Here is a 16875-nt window from a genome sequence, read left to right as displayed (position 1 = left end):
TCCTTTCCCTATTTCATCTGTTTTGTTTCTTTAAACTCCACATATGAGTGAAATCCTATATTTCTCACTGGTCAGATACAGTGACAGTAGAACTTGTTCATTAGAAAAAATTTGTAGCTAATATATCTGTGCATGCTTCAATGTTCAAAACAAGTCCTGCTTTCTTGTGGAGGTCAAAAGTTGTTGCTAAATAGCAGTAGGAAAAGAGATGACTAAGGATAAATGAAGCTTAATTAAAAATATTAGTAAGACAAGGGAAAATGTACCAATAAAACTGAAGCAGTATTGGCCAAAGTGGGTGCAGTACTGCTCTGGCCAATCACCTTCTCTTCAATGGCCCTTGTCAATGGGCTACGCATTCTTTTTGGTCCTTATCAGGTTTTGATTACTTCAATACATCTAAAATTTCCTTCAAGGAATAGTTTCCCATGGACCTCACCATGTAAATTTGTGTTAATGAGCAGAGATTTGAAGAGCAGCACTCTCTGACCTTATTATCCCCTTTTGAACTTTTATCAGCCAAAATACCAGTTATTTTAATTATGACATCAGTCAACTTTTCATTTATGAAACATTACGTCTTTCTTATTTGCATAATGTGGAGTTACGGAAACAAGACACACAGCTTGTCAGAACAAGAAACATAAAAGCAAGCACAAATCTCCTTATTTAATCTTTTGCACAACTTTTAGTTAGTATTTCTACTCACATCACAGATTTTATGTAAGTCTTATCATATCTGGTGGTACAATTAAATCATTATCATCATCACTGCTAAGCCACTGTTATTATGAATAATAACACCACCACCTTGTGATATTTGCATAACAACAGCTTTCTTCCAGAGTTATTCTACCTTCCTTGGGCAATGGATTAAAAATCCAGCCAGATGATTCACCCTTCTTGTCTTGTCTTAAACTTTCTCATACTCATTATTGTAGTTCTTTCCCTACGGATGTTCCAAAATGTGATTATCTGATAATGCCTACTTCTGAAACCTGAGATTTCTCCTGAAGGCTCTGGTAGCCCCCCTTATCCCAAACTTAGATTTTCTTATCTGCCAGAATTCTCCATGGAAATTTTCAGGGCTTTGCTAGGTTCTTAAGTCTTAAGGGACTTCCCAGTCTGTGCATAGTTTCTGGCCTGTGTTATTGCCCAAGGTCCTGGCACCAGTATTTATTTCTTTCCTTTGTAAGCAACACATCTACCATCCAGCACACACTTTCATCAGCTCATTCCACCTCATCTATGTACAAACTCCTTGGTATCCTTTCTCTGCAGGTTTTGATAATAAAAATAATAAAATAACCAAAACTCCTAAGTCTTCACCATGTTTTAATTACTATTCTAAAAAAAAATACTATTCTAAGTGTTCTTATGTATATTAACTCATTTAGTCTTTACAATAATCCTACAAGATGGGTATTATTACCCCCATTTGGTAAAGATTTGGTAAAGGGAATCTTTACCAAAGAGGTGGAATGACTGTCCAGGGTCCCACATAAGGGGAACCAGAATAAGAAACCAAGTAGGCTGGCTACAGAACCCACACTCTTTTTCTTTTCTTTTTTTTGTATATTTTTTTTATTGGAGTTAGATTTGCCAACATATAGCATAACACCCAGTGCTCATCCTGTCAAGTGCCCCCCCTCAGTGTCTATCACCCAGTCATCCCATCCCCCTGCCCACCTCCCTTTCCACCACCCCTTGTTCGTTTCCCAGAGTTAGGTGTCTCTCATGTTCTGTCTCCTTCTCTGATATTTTCTACTCATTTTCTCTCCTTTCCTCTATAATCCCTTTTACTATTTTTTATATTCCCCGAATGAATGAGACCATATAATGATTGTCCTTCTCCAATTGACTTATTTCACTCGGCATAATACCCTCCAGGTCCCTCCATGTCAAAGCAAATGGTGGGTATTTGTCATTTCTAATGGCTGAGGAATATTCCATTGTGTACATAGACCACATCTTCTTTATCCATTCATCTTTCAGTGGTCACCGAGGCTCCTTCCACAGTTTGGCTACTGTGGACATTGCTGCTATGAACATCGGGGTGCAGGTGTCCCGGCGTTTCACTGCATCTGTATCTTTGGGGTAAATCCCCAGCAGTGCAATTGCTGGGTCAGGGGGCAGATCTATTTTTAACTCTGAGGAACCTCCACACAGTTTTCCAGAGTGGCTGCACCAGTTCACAATCCCACCAACAGTGCAGGAGGGTTCCCCTTTCTCCACAGCCTCTCCAACATTGGTTGGTTCCTGCCTTGTTAATTTTCACCATTCTCACTGGTGTGAGGTGGTATCTCATTGTGGTTTTGATTTGTATTTCCCTGATGGCAAGTGATGCGGAGCATTTTCAACATGTGCTTGTTGGCCTGTGTATGTCTTCTTTAGAACCCACACTCTTAACTACTATGAACAACCTCTTTCAGAGACAATGAACCCTTCAAATCATGTGGCCATGGCTCTGGCAGAAAGAAATCCCTTTATCTCTCATCTTTTAATCCCTGAGGAAAAATATTTTGGTCATATAAAGCATTTAAAAAGTTCCAGGAAAAATAATAGATGCCAGTAGAGCTGTCTAAAGGGAAGGACTTGAATCTATACCTTGGTAAAAAATTGTGACATTGGCTAACACTGATAAGAGCAAGAAGAACTCATTCCTTTCTGCTGAGCTTTAGTTCAGGAAATACCTCCCCATGAAGGTCTGGATAATGAGCCACTCTGAATGTAACCAAAGGTAGAGGAAAGATCAAAAATGCTTTGACTCTTTGTGAAAAGTTTCCTAGACACTGCTCAGCTTTGCTTTGGCACAAATACGTCAATGGTGAGGTCACTTATAGTTTTTGTTTGTTTGAGTGTCAAAGGCTTCTCTGAGGCTGGATTCTCCTATACTACAGTGAATCTGTTTTGTCATCTGGATGGAATAAGTCTGACCAAAATTAAATTCTTGGAATTAGAAGGATTAGGATGAGGGAGAAGCCAGAAAGGAAAGAGAAGGAGAGAATTGTCCTTTAGAGATTTTTGTGTAAGATTTGTAATTGTGGGGCAGCCCGGGTGGCTCAGTGGTTTAGTGCCACCCTCAGCCCAGGGCCTGATCCTGGAGACCTGGGATCGAGTCCCACGTCGGGCTCCCTGCATGGAGCCTGCTTCTCCCTCTGCCTGTGTCTCTGCCTCTCTCTCGCTCTCTCTGCGTCTCTCATGAATAAATAATAAAAATAAAAATCTTTTTAAAAATTTGTAATTGTGTCTTGGGCAGGAGGGAAAACGAGTGCTTAAGCTCGTTTTCCCTCCTGCCATAACTGAAGAAATTCATCTCTAGCAAAACTCTCGGCTGAAAAGAGTTTTGTGTTAGAAATAGTTTAGGGTTGCCTCCTCTTTTACGACACACTATTTTATTTAGTAGACAAATATTTACCAAGTACCTATGAGGTGCAGGCTCTACCAATCTGGAATAACCACTGATATCAGCCATTGAAATTCATCAGTGTGTAAGTTAAAATTAGATTAGTACTGAAAAGAAATCAGGGAGAAAACTTATTTTATTTTTTAAAAAAACATCTAGGATTAAATATTTTAGAGCATGTCTCTATAATTAAGAAAATGTACTCAATCAGTTTTTCAATTTCAACGCATACATAAGACTATAATTCAGTCACAGTGATGTTCCTGGTGTTAGAAGTTCAACAGGAAACCACACCCTCTTGATAATGAGAATTCTGTTGTGACATAAACTTCCTTTCTATGAATGTTTTTCCATATCTGACTCAGAGGAGAAGACAATGAGAAGGTGGGCCCCCTATTTTCAAGCTTTAAAAAACTATCATTATTTTCCAATTATTATTTCCTCCAAAGAGAAATCATTAGTCCTTTTCTGAAATTCTTTTAGAATTACTCCGCAACTTTAGTAGCAATTTGTATGCACTGTGTTGTTCCTTCCCTATAAGACTATAAGTTCCTTGAGAGGAAGAGCTATTGAAGATTCTGCATTATATTCCATTATATTCCATACATGTTTACTGAGTTAACTAATGAGCACATGCATTAATTAAGTTTACCTCTATTCTCATGCATAAATTCTACTTTCTCATGTATGTCCTTGAGAAATCCTTGTCCTTGTTTTATGTTATTTTACCTTTGTTTATGCTGTTCCTCTGCCTGTCATACCCATCATTCTTGCTGATTCCTCCTTCTCTGCCTCCAAAAGCCGATTCAAAGGATAAGTTCTTTAAGGTAAAACCATTTGTACCACTCATTTCTCATAGCTTATTGGATAATTCTGTCATGACATTTATCACTTGAATTTTACTAGTTACTTAGCCACTAGATTACACGTTCTTAAAGATAGGAGACTATGTCTTATTCATCTTTGAATCCCAAGCAGAAAGAAACTCAGAAGAAACTTGGTAAATGTTAACCGAATGAGTTCATGATTATCCATGATCTTCCGTTAATAAAGATGGTGAATATTTTCGTCAGCAATTTCCTTACCCCAGCAGGACCCCAGCTCTTCTAACGATACTTTAGATGTTTGCAGATTTTAAGACTCATGTCTTACTATGAACCAAAGAGTGGTAAGCACTTTGGATCCTTCCAGAAACACAGCAGGACTCAGAATTAGTACTAACTGATTGAGGTAGTTATCAGAGCTCAGGTTGATGGTTCTGGGGTGAGGAAACTGCCTGTAGCTGCTTTGCCCAGATATAGGAATAAAGAAGTATCCCTACTTTTTCCAGATTATTGATGCCAAAAGTCCCACCCTCAGTTGATATCTTCAATTATTTAGTGGGGATCTACTTTCTACTTTACCACAACCAGCTACCAATCCAGAGAAGGTGATTCTTTCTTCTGCTTTTCCATGTAGAACTTTAACAGATCAAGAACTGCTACTTTTAACTTTCAGAGCCATATTCTTGCCCATTTCTCCTGATGATATCTTCCTAGACAACCTATGCCAGTCAGCCTCATTCTAGCCTACCTCAACTCTGTAATTGTTCAGATTTAGTCTTTCATGCTTTTTGCCATACTTACATACTTTGGTACTGTTATTGCTTTGGCATTTTTCCTTTAATTGATTCCTTATTTACTCAAGTAAATATAGCCTTATTGCATCTAATACCATCTATTAAAAATCACAGGTTTGAAATCCTATAACCCTATGAAATAGATATACATAAAATACATCAGTGGTTCTCATATCACAAAGTTCCTGGGTCCAAAGCTCTGAGGGTCACTATTTATTTGCTTGTTCATTATATCAATAATCTTTTTGGTTTACTTACTATTTCTTCTTTACAGTTCTGTTTTCTTCAAACTGTCTTATTTTAGATGCTCTTCATATGCATTACAGATTACTTGTTTTATAACATGGGGATTATAGGATTAAGTGTAGAGTTCTGAAAAAAGTCCCGAAAGCCCAAAATCTAGTTCCAAATCTCCCAAAATTCAATTTTGAGGTTTTATCTTTATTATTATTTGAGTATAGTTGACACACAATGTTATATTATTTTCACTTGTACAACTTAGTAATTTGACAAGTTTATGCATTATGCTATGTTCAACACAAGTATAGCTACCATCTGTGCCATTACATTGCTAATACCTTATCAGTGACTGTGTCCAACTTGGAGGTTTTACTAATCATTCTGAGCCTCTGTTAGTTCATGCTAGAATGTGAGGAGTGACCCAGATGCCCTCATTCTTTGAGGTTTTTTAGATTTGAAGCACATGAACCAAATATATATTGTTAGTTCATTTACAAAGAAAAAAATATTTCAGAATACTAGCATAATGAACCAGGAAGTCTATGAAGCAGTAGTCAACTATAGTATAATTCTGACTTTTTAAAAATATAAAGTCAAATACCAATCAGTGATATTTTTCATTGATAGGATTTTTATATTTTTTTTATAGAACAATATATTCAGATGTTACCAAATGCAATATGGGCTAAACATGAATTATAGGGAAAAAAACCAAACCAACCTTTCTATATCAAAACTATGCAAAACTAAGTTTTTAGTATTTAAGTTTTGTTTGACTTTAATATACAACTCTCTCTCTCAAAAGGCCTACAATACTGGGTAGAAGGACAAGTTCACTGAGACCATGGATGACAGCCCTTATTGTCATAGCTGTTGTGTTGGTTCTAGCAATAATCATCGGTCTCCTTGTTTATTTTTTGGCATTTGGTAAGAATCTTTCTCATTGTATTCTTTTGAAAATTTGAAGATCTACTCAATTTATTTCAAAACCTAATAATATTCTCTAATATTTTGGAGTGTAATTTTCATTGCAATAATATTTTGCTTAAATGTATGCAAATTTTGCATAATGCAGTACTAATTTACATAAACTTCTCTACATTTGGGAAATGAGTATCCTTTTTGTATAAAAATAACTTTCAGCATTTAAAATTTGAACTGGTTCACATAATATTATCTCTTAAATAATGCAATACATCTTATGTTATTATATGGCTTAATAATGTTTAATGTACTGAAAGTAAAAACATTTTAGTAGCAATTCTGACTTCAAGGTTAATTTATGAGAATATATTGCATTCTATCATGATCTAATTAACAGCTTAAATTTATGAATTATCACTAATAAGTAATAATTTTATCATAAAACAATTGACAACCACATGACTATGAGAATATGTGATCTTAAAAATGGATTAGAAATAGTTGCAAATCATACATATGATAATGGATTAATATCCACAATATATAAAGAAGTCAAATAACTCAATAGCAAAAAGCCAAACAATCAAATTTAAGAATAGGCTGAAGACCTGAATAAGCCTTTCTCCGAAGAAAACATACAGATGGCCAATAGGCACATGAAAAGATGCTCACCATCACTCATCATCAGGGAAATGCAAATCAAAACCACAATGAGATATCACCCCATATCTGTTAGTGTGGCTAGTATTGAAAAGAAAAAAAAAAAAACAAGTATTGGCAAGGATGTGAAAAAAAAGGGAAAACTTGTACAGTGTTAGTGAGCATATAAATTGGTACAGCCACTATGGAAAACAGTATGGAAGTTCCTAAAAAAATTAAGAATAGATCTACCATATAAGTCAGCTAATCTACTTCTGGGTGTCTGAAGAAAATGAAAACACTAATTCAAAAAGATAAATGCACCCCCAAAGTTCACTGCAGCACTATTTACTACAGCCAAAATATAAAAACAACCTAAGTGTCCATCTATGGATGAATAAAGAGGATGTGATATATATGTATATATATGTGACATATATTCATATACATATACATATGTCACACATATATGGAGTATATACAATTATTATGTTGCACACCTGAAATTAATATAATGTTATATACACATTTTACTTAAAAAAAAAAAAAGGTTAGAGAGAGGTATTGGCCACAGCTATTGTATGTTTAATTCCCAAGAGTTCATCCTTATAGGACTTTTTTGCATGTTATTTCTTCTACTTTGATATTTATACAACTCAACTGAATTAAAGAGAAACTATCCGTGTTTGTTGTCCCTTCCAGATCAGAAATTTTACTATTACCAAACCTCGTTCCCGATCCCCAGTATTGAATATAATCCTGACTTTTCAGTTGAACACTCAAAAATGAGACGAGACATGAAACAAAAAGTCAGTGATGAGGTAAGTCTGTCATCATTCCAACTCTGACAATACCATGGTGAAGAAGGTTAAAATAAAGAGATGAGTTGAGAACATATCAAATTGTACCTATGCTGGTGATGCCAGATAAAATACAGAATGCTCAGTTAACTTTTAATTACAGATCCTCCCCAAAATATATTTCATTCAGTGTTTTAAACATGTTTATATGAAAAATTATTCATTGTTTGTCTGAAGTTAAAACTGAACCATATTTTTGTCTACTAATCCTGGCAACTCTAACCAACATTATCTCAGGATAATTGGAGAAATACATTGGACAAAGAATAATTGCACCAAAGACCAAATAATAGAAGACCGACAGAAAAAGTGAATAGCTCAAATATAAAAAATAAAATCATTAGAGTTATCTGAAAACATAACTCCATCATTCAGGCACAACATTACCATGTATGTGACCTAATATGTATATGACCCTGATACATTTCCCATTAGGCAACTTACACTAAACATTTATTCCTGAAAATATACCACAGAACCATACAGACTAGCTCTTCCATTAAAGGCTTCAGTTGTGCACATAGCTTCTACCAAGCCTAGCACTGACCAAAGATGACAGATCATTCTTGCCAGGTTCACAAATATCTCTTAATCCATTTCCCAACCAAAAGCAGAAGCTAATGAAATGAGTTAAAGGATGCAAGTGAGTAGGGTTAGCATGTCTTTTAAAAAATACATCCAAAGGAAATTTTGATTAAGGAAAAAACGATCAGGGCAGGGTATTATGTTGTATAAAGCAGTATGTTGAATAACAGTCTAAACTTTGAAGTAAGGACATCTAGATACATATTCAAATTTTACTTCTTGATAGTTTATGAGCTTTGGAAAAGTTACTTGACCCTTCAAAGCTTCAACTACAAAACTTTACCTACTTCTCAGTTATTCTGAGAAATGGTATGTTGTGAATAAAAGTATAAAATTTATATCCAAATAAATATAAGCATCCGTTTTCTGTGTTCTCACAGAACTTTCATACACCTATGCTAAAGCGCTTACCACCTTGTTACATCATTATTATTTTGTATGTCAGTGCCCCTCTGAATTTGTGAAGGGCTACGCCTATTTATTCTTATATTCCTGGTGCCTGTAACAATGTCTGTCTGCCACATGGTAGGACCATAAAAATACACTTCAAGAAGATAACCATAAACAAAAGGCCAACTTACTAGAATTGGCCCTCTCCTGTAGAGTATAAATGGAGACAACATAAATAAGGGAAGTACAGTAATTTAGACCACAAGTTAGCGTTTTGTTTTTTTTTTTTCTGTGAGATGCCAGATAGTATTTTCAGCTTTGCAAGCTATTTGGTTTCTGCAACTATTCAAATCCGTCATTTGTAGTGCAAAAGCAGCCATAAGCAATACATCAACAAATGAGTATGGCTACGGTTCAATAAAATTTCTTTATGGACACTGAAAGTAGAATTTTGTTAAGTTTTAAGATATCACAAAACATTATTATTATTCTTATTTTTTCAACTATTAAAAAAATGTGAAGACCATTCTTAGATGATGGTCCAGGCAAAAACAGTGGCTGTCTAGATTTACCCTATAGGCTATAATTTGCTGACCCTGATTTAGACTGTAAGTTACAGTTCTAGGAAATATTGTCCTGGAATAAGTTATTAAAAACATGCCTAAAATGGATTTTAGAAACTTTGTGTGGAGTTCAATAATCTCAAATGTTTATATGCTAAATTGCCATGGGTAATACATAGTTTACAAAGCTATGATTTTAGAGAAATAACAAAAAAGTGGTGAAATCGGAAAGAAAATGGAAGGAGGCAGACAGAAAACTTACAATTATATATAAGATCTATAAAGGTCATATATAATATATATATATATATATAAATGAATGTAGAAAATATGGAAGTACATAACCAACAATGCAAATAGCAGGTTCTCTATACAGCAATTTAGAAATGATTTTGTTACTTTTCATTATACTTTGCTGTATTGGTTGCTTTTTATAACTTTTTACAATGAACATGTATTTGTTTTGTCAAAAAATGTACATGTGTATATAAAACTATTTCCTTAAAAACAAATTTCCTTTCATAATCAGCTAGAAGGAAATCAAGTGGTCATTCATTTTTTAAAACCTATTGACTTCTTAATAAACATGCTCACCAACCTATCCAATATGATATTTACATGGCATTTTACCAGGAAAAAAATGACAAATCAAGTTAGTTGAGTGAAAAGTATATATTCAACACACAACCAGTTTCAAATTTGGCAGCTCTCCTGATTTTTGAAACTAATTATTGAGACTCAGGTTTACTTAAGGTTTGACATATGGTCAGTCTGTTTTTCAAGAAGCCACCTTGATGAGTCAATGGTAATAAACAGGTTTGTAAAACCACAGATTCTGTATTAAGCTGTGGTTTTAATAAGAAATAATTTCTTCTAGGATTTTATACTACAGAAAAAGTATCCCATTGAGGAAGTCTAAAATGGCATACAAATGGCACATAGTTTTGTCTTATTCTAAGTAATCATTTCATGTATTTTTCTTGATAAGTATATTCTTTTTAAGAAAATACCTGACAAATATATATTCTCTCCTTCACTTACCACAGGATCAAAACATGACCTAAAACATTTCACTAAAGCCTACAAAACTGATCCTTCAATCATACCCATGATGATGATAACTAAGCTTGAATGATAATGGCTGATAATTTCATACACAACCAATTTTCAAAGAAATTCAGTCTCAGCACCTCCATCTCCAAGTATATTTTATATTGGCTACTGAAATATCTAGCTTAATTCAACTCTTGATGTATATCAGCGATCCTTGTTCATGTGACAAGTTGTTCAAATATCAGCATCTGAGTATAGAGATCACCTTTATGACAACAGGACTATGTCCAAATGAGCTTTCTGAGGATAGCTGCAAACAAATTTAGAAATAAATGTTATTACTGCAGGTTTTATACAGGCATTTATGTGAGATGTTGAAATGTGTGATTTCAAATCTCAAAAAGTTCTACACTGTTGGTTTTTTTCTTTTCTCAGATAGATAAGATATTTCGAAGATCCAGTTTAAATCATCATTACATCAAGTCTCATGTTGTTGACTTTAGGTAATCACAATTAATTAATTTTTATGATGAAAGGAAACTTTATATTACTTATTTTTCATTGTTTGATTTATGGATAGTATTCAAAAATGTTAGATTTACCAAGAGCAAAAATATTTTAATATTATTTCATTTAATTGTTATTCCTCCTGTACAGGGTACCTATATAGAGAGAATTTCTTAGCTTGGTAGTGATACAATATTTTCTACTGGTTGTCCTCTTAAAGACTTTTGCATTTCAGTTAAAGAATCTTACAATCTTTGAACAGTCTTCTCCGTTTTACTTACTTTATTTTTTAACAATAGATATTATAAATTTTTAAAAAATCAAGAATAGAGTTGATTAATTTAACAAGCACTTTTGATGCATTTTTTTCTGGAAAAGAAATTATAGAACTGTTAGATACTCAGCTTTCTCTGATTATAATCAAGTTTTATAAGCAGGGAATAATTTGGGTATTAACGTCTATATGATACAGGAAGGAGAGAAATCCATGACAATAAAATATATAAAATATGTTGTATTTTCTTGAAGATATAGCTAGTATTTAAATACTAAGATATAAAATAATCATAACTATGGTTATGATCTCACTTATTTTGGTGTTTTTCTTTTTCAGGTCAAGTCATGATGGTTTGAAAACAGATGTATTGCTTAAGTTTCAGTTTGCTTCTAACAATGCAGACACGATAAAAAGGCAAGCTGACAAAATTTTGCATCAGAAGTTGAAATTAAATGAAAGCTTCTTGAAGATAGATACTTCATTACCTTATCTTAGAGGCAAGAAATCCCATTTTCCTTCCTTTTTAGAGTTTATCATTTTAATGATCTTATCTATAGAGAAAGCTTCATTTCACCATAAAATGAAATTACTTTTCATTTTTGAATTTCTCATCTACTTGATAGTAAACAAATCCCCACACAACAGCAAAGAGCATATTCCTTTGATTAGTATGGAAATAATTATGAAACAAAAATTGTAGGATAACCCAAATATAATAATATTTCTTTTTTAAAAAGAACTCTTGGTGGAGTTGTTTGAATCAATTAAGCATGTATAAGAAAAAAAAAGAAAACTACACTCAGCTACTGATATAGTAACTATAGTGCCTGGTTCTTTCTGTTGCAATACTCTCTTCAGTAAGAATCCGGAATGTAAGGGTAGTATGGACACAGAAATCATGATATGTGGGGCACAAACATGATTTGGTCTCCTGTGAAAGGAGACTTGTAATTTTTTTTCTGACACAATCATAAGCCTTCCTACAGCATGCAGAATAGGATTGGCCCAGGGCATAGAGGAGACAGAAGAAGAAAAATGCCATACCTTCATGATACCTGTCTCTGGCATAAAGGTACCATGTCATTTGCAACACAGGCATAAGGAACTAGGTGATAAATGTTTGGGGTGTGAGATTAAACAAAACTCATAATTTCAAGGCTATTGCTAGCCTTGTATATATTAACTTTGAAGGTACTGTATTGTACAAGAATATGTGTAAACTATGAAAAGAGACTGTAAGGCTGACAAATAATTACAGTTACCAATAAGGTTTCCCTTGGTGCATTTTCCCTCAAAACTGTTCCAGAGGGCTAGAGCAGATATATTATAATATGCTAACAGAAGAGAAAATTGCATTATAGGTTTGGTGAAAGTCAAAAGGAAAAAAAATAGCTTGAAGAACTTGAAGTTTCTGTGAGTAATGCCCAACATTCAGTTCTGTTAATCGTGCAGATAGAACAGAGTAGACTCTGAATCCAATGCACTGTGCTTTAGATAGCAGAGACAAGACTTTCTAAAGAAAACGTTTTGTTGAAGGATGTAGTAAGTATGTGTGAAACTCTGATTTTTTTTAAATTAATTTAATCTTGAGCTCCCATTAAGCCAAATGTTACAAATTTAAACTCCATCATTCCTGGATCTATCTGCCCACCCTGACCCCCACTTTGTTATGTTAGGGTACTTAGGTCCTTCACAGTGTTGCTGGATCAGAGTGAGGGATGGGTCCATTCAGGCATCTACTGGCAAACCATCCATCAACGGATCTTTGGTAGCCTATCAGAGCAAGTTACTGTTAAGACATTACTCATTCACATGGAACGTCTCCTCAGATTCATCATTCATCCTGAGTCTTCTGTGCTTGCTAAGGATGCTTGGAAATTAATTTGCATATATTTTAAAAATTTCATCTTTTTCTGCAAAAGACTGATAATTCCTTGAATATAAGAAATATGTCTTCTGTAGTTACAATCACATCCCAAGATTAGCACAGAATTCAGCACAGGGCAGGAACTTGGTATTTGTAAAATGTTCTATCTTTAACTCTGTAAATGAACTCATACTCTTGAAAGTGGGCAGGAAACAAAAGCAGTCTTAAAATTAACAAACACCACAGAACACTGAGGAAATCATTCCTCTTTCCATGTAGAGCTTTAGAATTACATGGGAATACATAAAAAATTTTAAAAACATATCTTGGGTTTCATAGGGCAAGAGAAATCATTTCAGTATATACAGTAAAAAGAAAATGCATGGAGTGCATTCTATGGGAGCCTCTGCAGGTAGTGGTGGGAAGATCCTCAAGGCTAGAATTCAGGAGACCTGTGTCTCAGCAATAGTTCAGCCTGGGGTAGGTTGCTGAAACTGTCTCAGTTCCTGTTTTGCAAAATGAAAACAGTAGCAACGGTGAAACTTATCTTTTAGAAAAACTTAAAAATGCTTTGAAAAGGACTAGTATAAATACACTAATATAATGCATTATTATATGGACTTTTTCAGATATCTTTAGCAATTCTGATTCTAGGAAGTTGGATAATTGATAGGATGTCTTGAAAAAGGTAGCTGAAAAACTAAAACACACAGATGGCCCCAAAACACAAATATTGGAAGAGTCAGTTGGTTAATATCTTAAGTCTAACACAGAAGAAACAATTCTGATAATCTTTCAAAAGTAATTTATACAGGATCATAATAAAGCTCAAAGGGAAGCTTTGAGTTTAGCTTTCAAAGTCAATAAGTGCAAGTTTGAGAAATAGTTGCCTATGTAAATCTTCTTTTTACAACTGCAGAATTTAAAATGCTCATGGATATAATTAGGTGACTTTTTTCTAAAATGTCTAGCTTTGTGAAAATTTCTTCTCATTATATAGAAGTCAGAATTCTCTCCACTGAGTCCAAGTGAATAGATTTTTGAAAAAAAGGAAAGAAGGAAGGAGGGAAGGAAAGAAGGAAGGAAGAAAGCAGGGCAGGAGGAAGGAAGGAAAGAAAAAGGAAAACAGTTGAAGAGCAAGTTACCTAAGATTGTCAGTGTTTCATAAAACTGTACTTTTAGTCTTTGATTTTACTCTATGACAACCTTTCATGAAATTAAGTAATTATTTTATGATCCCCAAATATGTCTCTATTTCTGTTTCCTTTCATCATTTAAATACAAAAAAATATAAAGAAAAATACATGGAATTTACCTGTAGGAAAGAAAAAGAATTTTCCCTCTACCTTTCTGAGTTCTTGACTATAAAAAAGATCCCTGTAATAAAGATGTTACCAAGAAAAAAAGAAACAGAAGTTTATTAACATGGGAAATAACTAAGTGAAAATGAGTAGCTCAAAGAGATGGCTTAGAATCTGGCTTGTAGAACAATAAATTTGTGGAGAAATGACAGGACAAAGGAGAGCAGTTTTATATAGGCTTCTAAGGGCAGAGATAAAGGCTGGTTAGTAAAGTGCTATGAGGATTCTTCTGGTGCCTTTCCCAGGCTGATAAAGTCCAAAATGGTCTCTAGGGATTAACCTTTCTCATTCCTGGCAAAGAGAAGAGGAGGAACACCTTTGTAAATTTATGTTCTACTTTTAGATAAGTTGGGGAAGAGCAAGAGGAATTTCTTGTATCTGCTTCCTAATTGCCTTTGACCCAAAAGAATTCATATGCCAAAGAGGCATATTTTGGATTGGCATAATCTGATGCTCCTCACATTCTAGGAGAGGGTGTAGGTGGTAGATTTTTGAAAAAATCTTTTATGTCAATTATGTTTATTTCATGATGTTTTTAAAATGTGTAAACTTTGCCTCAAAGTCTTTGTGAATTACTTCAGATCAATAGTGAAAGGGAAAATAAGGGAAGGGAGAAGAAATGGGTGGGAAATATCAGAAAGGGAGACAGAACGTAAAGACTGCTAACTCTGGGAAACGAACTAGGGGTGGTAGAAGGGGAGGAGGGCGGGGGTGGGAGTGAATGGGTGACGGGCACTGGGTGTTATTCTGTATGTTAGTAAATTGAACACCAATAAAAAAAAATAAAATGAAAAAAAAAATAAAATAAATAAAATATTTTGTACAATGCTTTTCTAAAAAAAAAAAAAAAAAAAAAAAGCCAAATAATATGTGATATCACCTTTACTTTATACTAGCTTAATTTAAATTTTTTTAAACATTTAAAAATGGTTTTGCTGGTCTCAAAGTTTTAAGCCAGTACTGCTTCTACCTTGTAAATTTAGTACATAGCATATTTTGTGGCAAGTTTTATTTAGCATAAGAAGTAAACCAGAAGGATTTATCTTCATTATTTCATTTAACACATTTTGTGTCTTATTTCCAATTAAAAAACTATACTATCTTCTTTAATCAGATCCAATATCCCATCCTATTGAAATAAATTTTGGTTTAGGTAGAAAAGTGAATATTTAGTAATAATAAGAAACAAATCACAAAAAGATCACAAATTTTAAAAATCTAATACTCTAAATATCATACAATCCAAAAAAAACCACATTATTTTTATAATTTCTTGGTATACCCCTATAATACTTTACTGTTTTCCCCTTACATTTTTTGGACTGCATTCTCTGATTAGTTCTTCAAATGACAATGTTTTATAATATTCTACAAAAAAGAATAGAAAGATAATTTAGACTTTCCACTGGGATGCTTGATTTATTTTTTTAATTTAAATTCAATTAATTAACATATAGTGCATTATTGGTTTCAGAGGCAGAGTTCAGTGATTCGTTAGTTTTATATAATCTCCGGTGCTCATTATATCAAGTGCTTTCCTTAATGTCCATCACCCAGTTACCGCAACCCTCCTCCCTCCCAGCAACCCTCAGTTTGTTTCCTATGATTGAAAGTCTTTTATGGTTTGTCTCCCTCTCTGATTTTGTCTTTTTTTTTCCTTCCCTTCCCCTATGATCCTCTATTTTTTTCTTAAATTCCACATATAAATGAGATCACATGATAATTGTCTTTCTTTGATTGACTTATTTCGCTTAGCATAACACCCTCTAGTTCCATTCATGTCATTGCAAATGGCAAGATTTCATTTTTTGATGGCTGGGTAGTATTCCACTGTATATATATACCACATGCTCTTTATCCATTCATCTGTTGATGGACATCTGGGCTCCTTCCACAGTTTGGCTATTGTGGACATTGCTGCTATAAACATTGGGGTGCAGGTGCCCCTTTGGATCATTACATTTATATCTTTGGGTAAATACCTAGTAATGCAATTACTGGGTCACAGGATAGTTCTATTTTCAACTTTCTGAGGAACCTCCATACTGTTTTCCAAAGTGGCTGCACCAGCCTGCATTCCTACCAACAGCGTAAGAGGGTTCCTCTTTCTCCACATCCTCACCAACATTTTGTTTCCTATCCTATTAATTTTAGCCATTCTGACTTATGTGAGGTAGTATCTCATTGTGGTTTTGATTTGTGTTTTCCTGATGATGAGTGATGTTGAGCATTTTTTTTCATATGTGTATTGGCCATTTGTATGTCTGGAGAAATGTCTGTTCATGACTTCTGCCCATTTCTTGACTGGATTATTTGTTTTTCGGTATTGGATTTGATGAGTTCTTTATAGATTTGTATACTAGCCCTTTATCTGAGAAGACATTTGCAAATATCTTCTTCCAGTCTGTCAGGTGTCTTTTGGTTTTGTTGCCTGTTTCCTTTGCTGCACAAAAGCTTTTTGTCTTGATGAAGTCCCAAGAGTTCATTTTTGCCTTTGTTTCCCTTGCCTTTGGAGACATATCTAGGAAGAAGTTGCTGCAGCTGAGGTCACAGAGGTTTCTGCCTGTGTTCTTCTCCACAATTTT

General features: G+C 34.1%; 1 protein-coding gene across 1 annotated transcript in view; it reads left to right on the top strand.

The window, feature by feature from the left end:
- Positions 1-16875, top strand: part of LOC144282982 (transmembrane protease serine 11G-like) — a 48585-nt gene that overhangs the window by 13536 nt on the left and 18174 nt on the right. Inside the window, exons 2-5 of the mRNA XM_077846634.1 lie at positions 6070-6191; positions 7530-7648; positions 10714-10781; positions 11399-11559. Coding sequence (XP_077702760.1) covers positions 6070-6191; positions 7530-7648; positions 10714-10781; positions 11399-11559 — 470 coding nt within the window. The remainder of the gene's footprint in view (positions 1-6069; positions 6192-7529; positions 7649-10713; positions 10782-11398; positions 11560-16875) is intronic.

The sequence above is a fragment of the Canis aureus genome, chromosome 14 (assembly GCF_053574225.1).
Source record: "Canis aureus isolate CA01 chromosome 14, VMU_Caureus_v.1.0, whole genome shotgun sequence".
In the NCBI taxonomy this organism is placed as follows: domain Eukaryota; kingdom Metazoa; phylum Chordata; class Mammalia; order Carnivora; family Canidae; genus Canis; species Canis aureus.
Note: the sequence above shows the minus strand (reverse complement) of the source record. Positions and strands in the feature narration are given on the sequence as shown.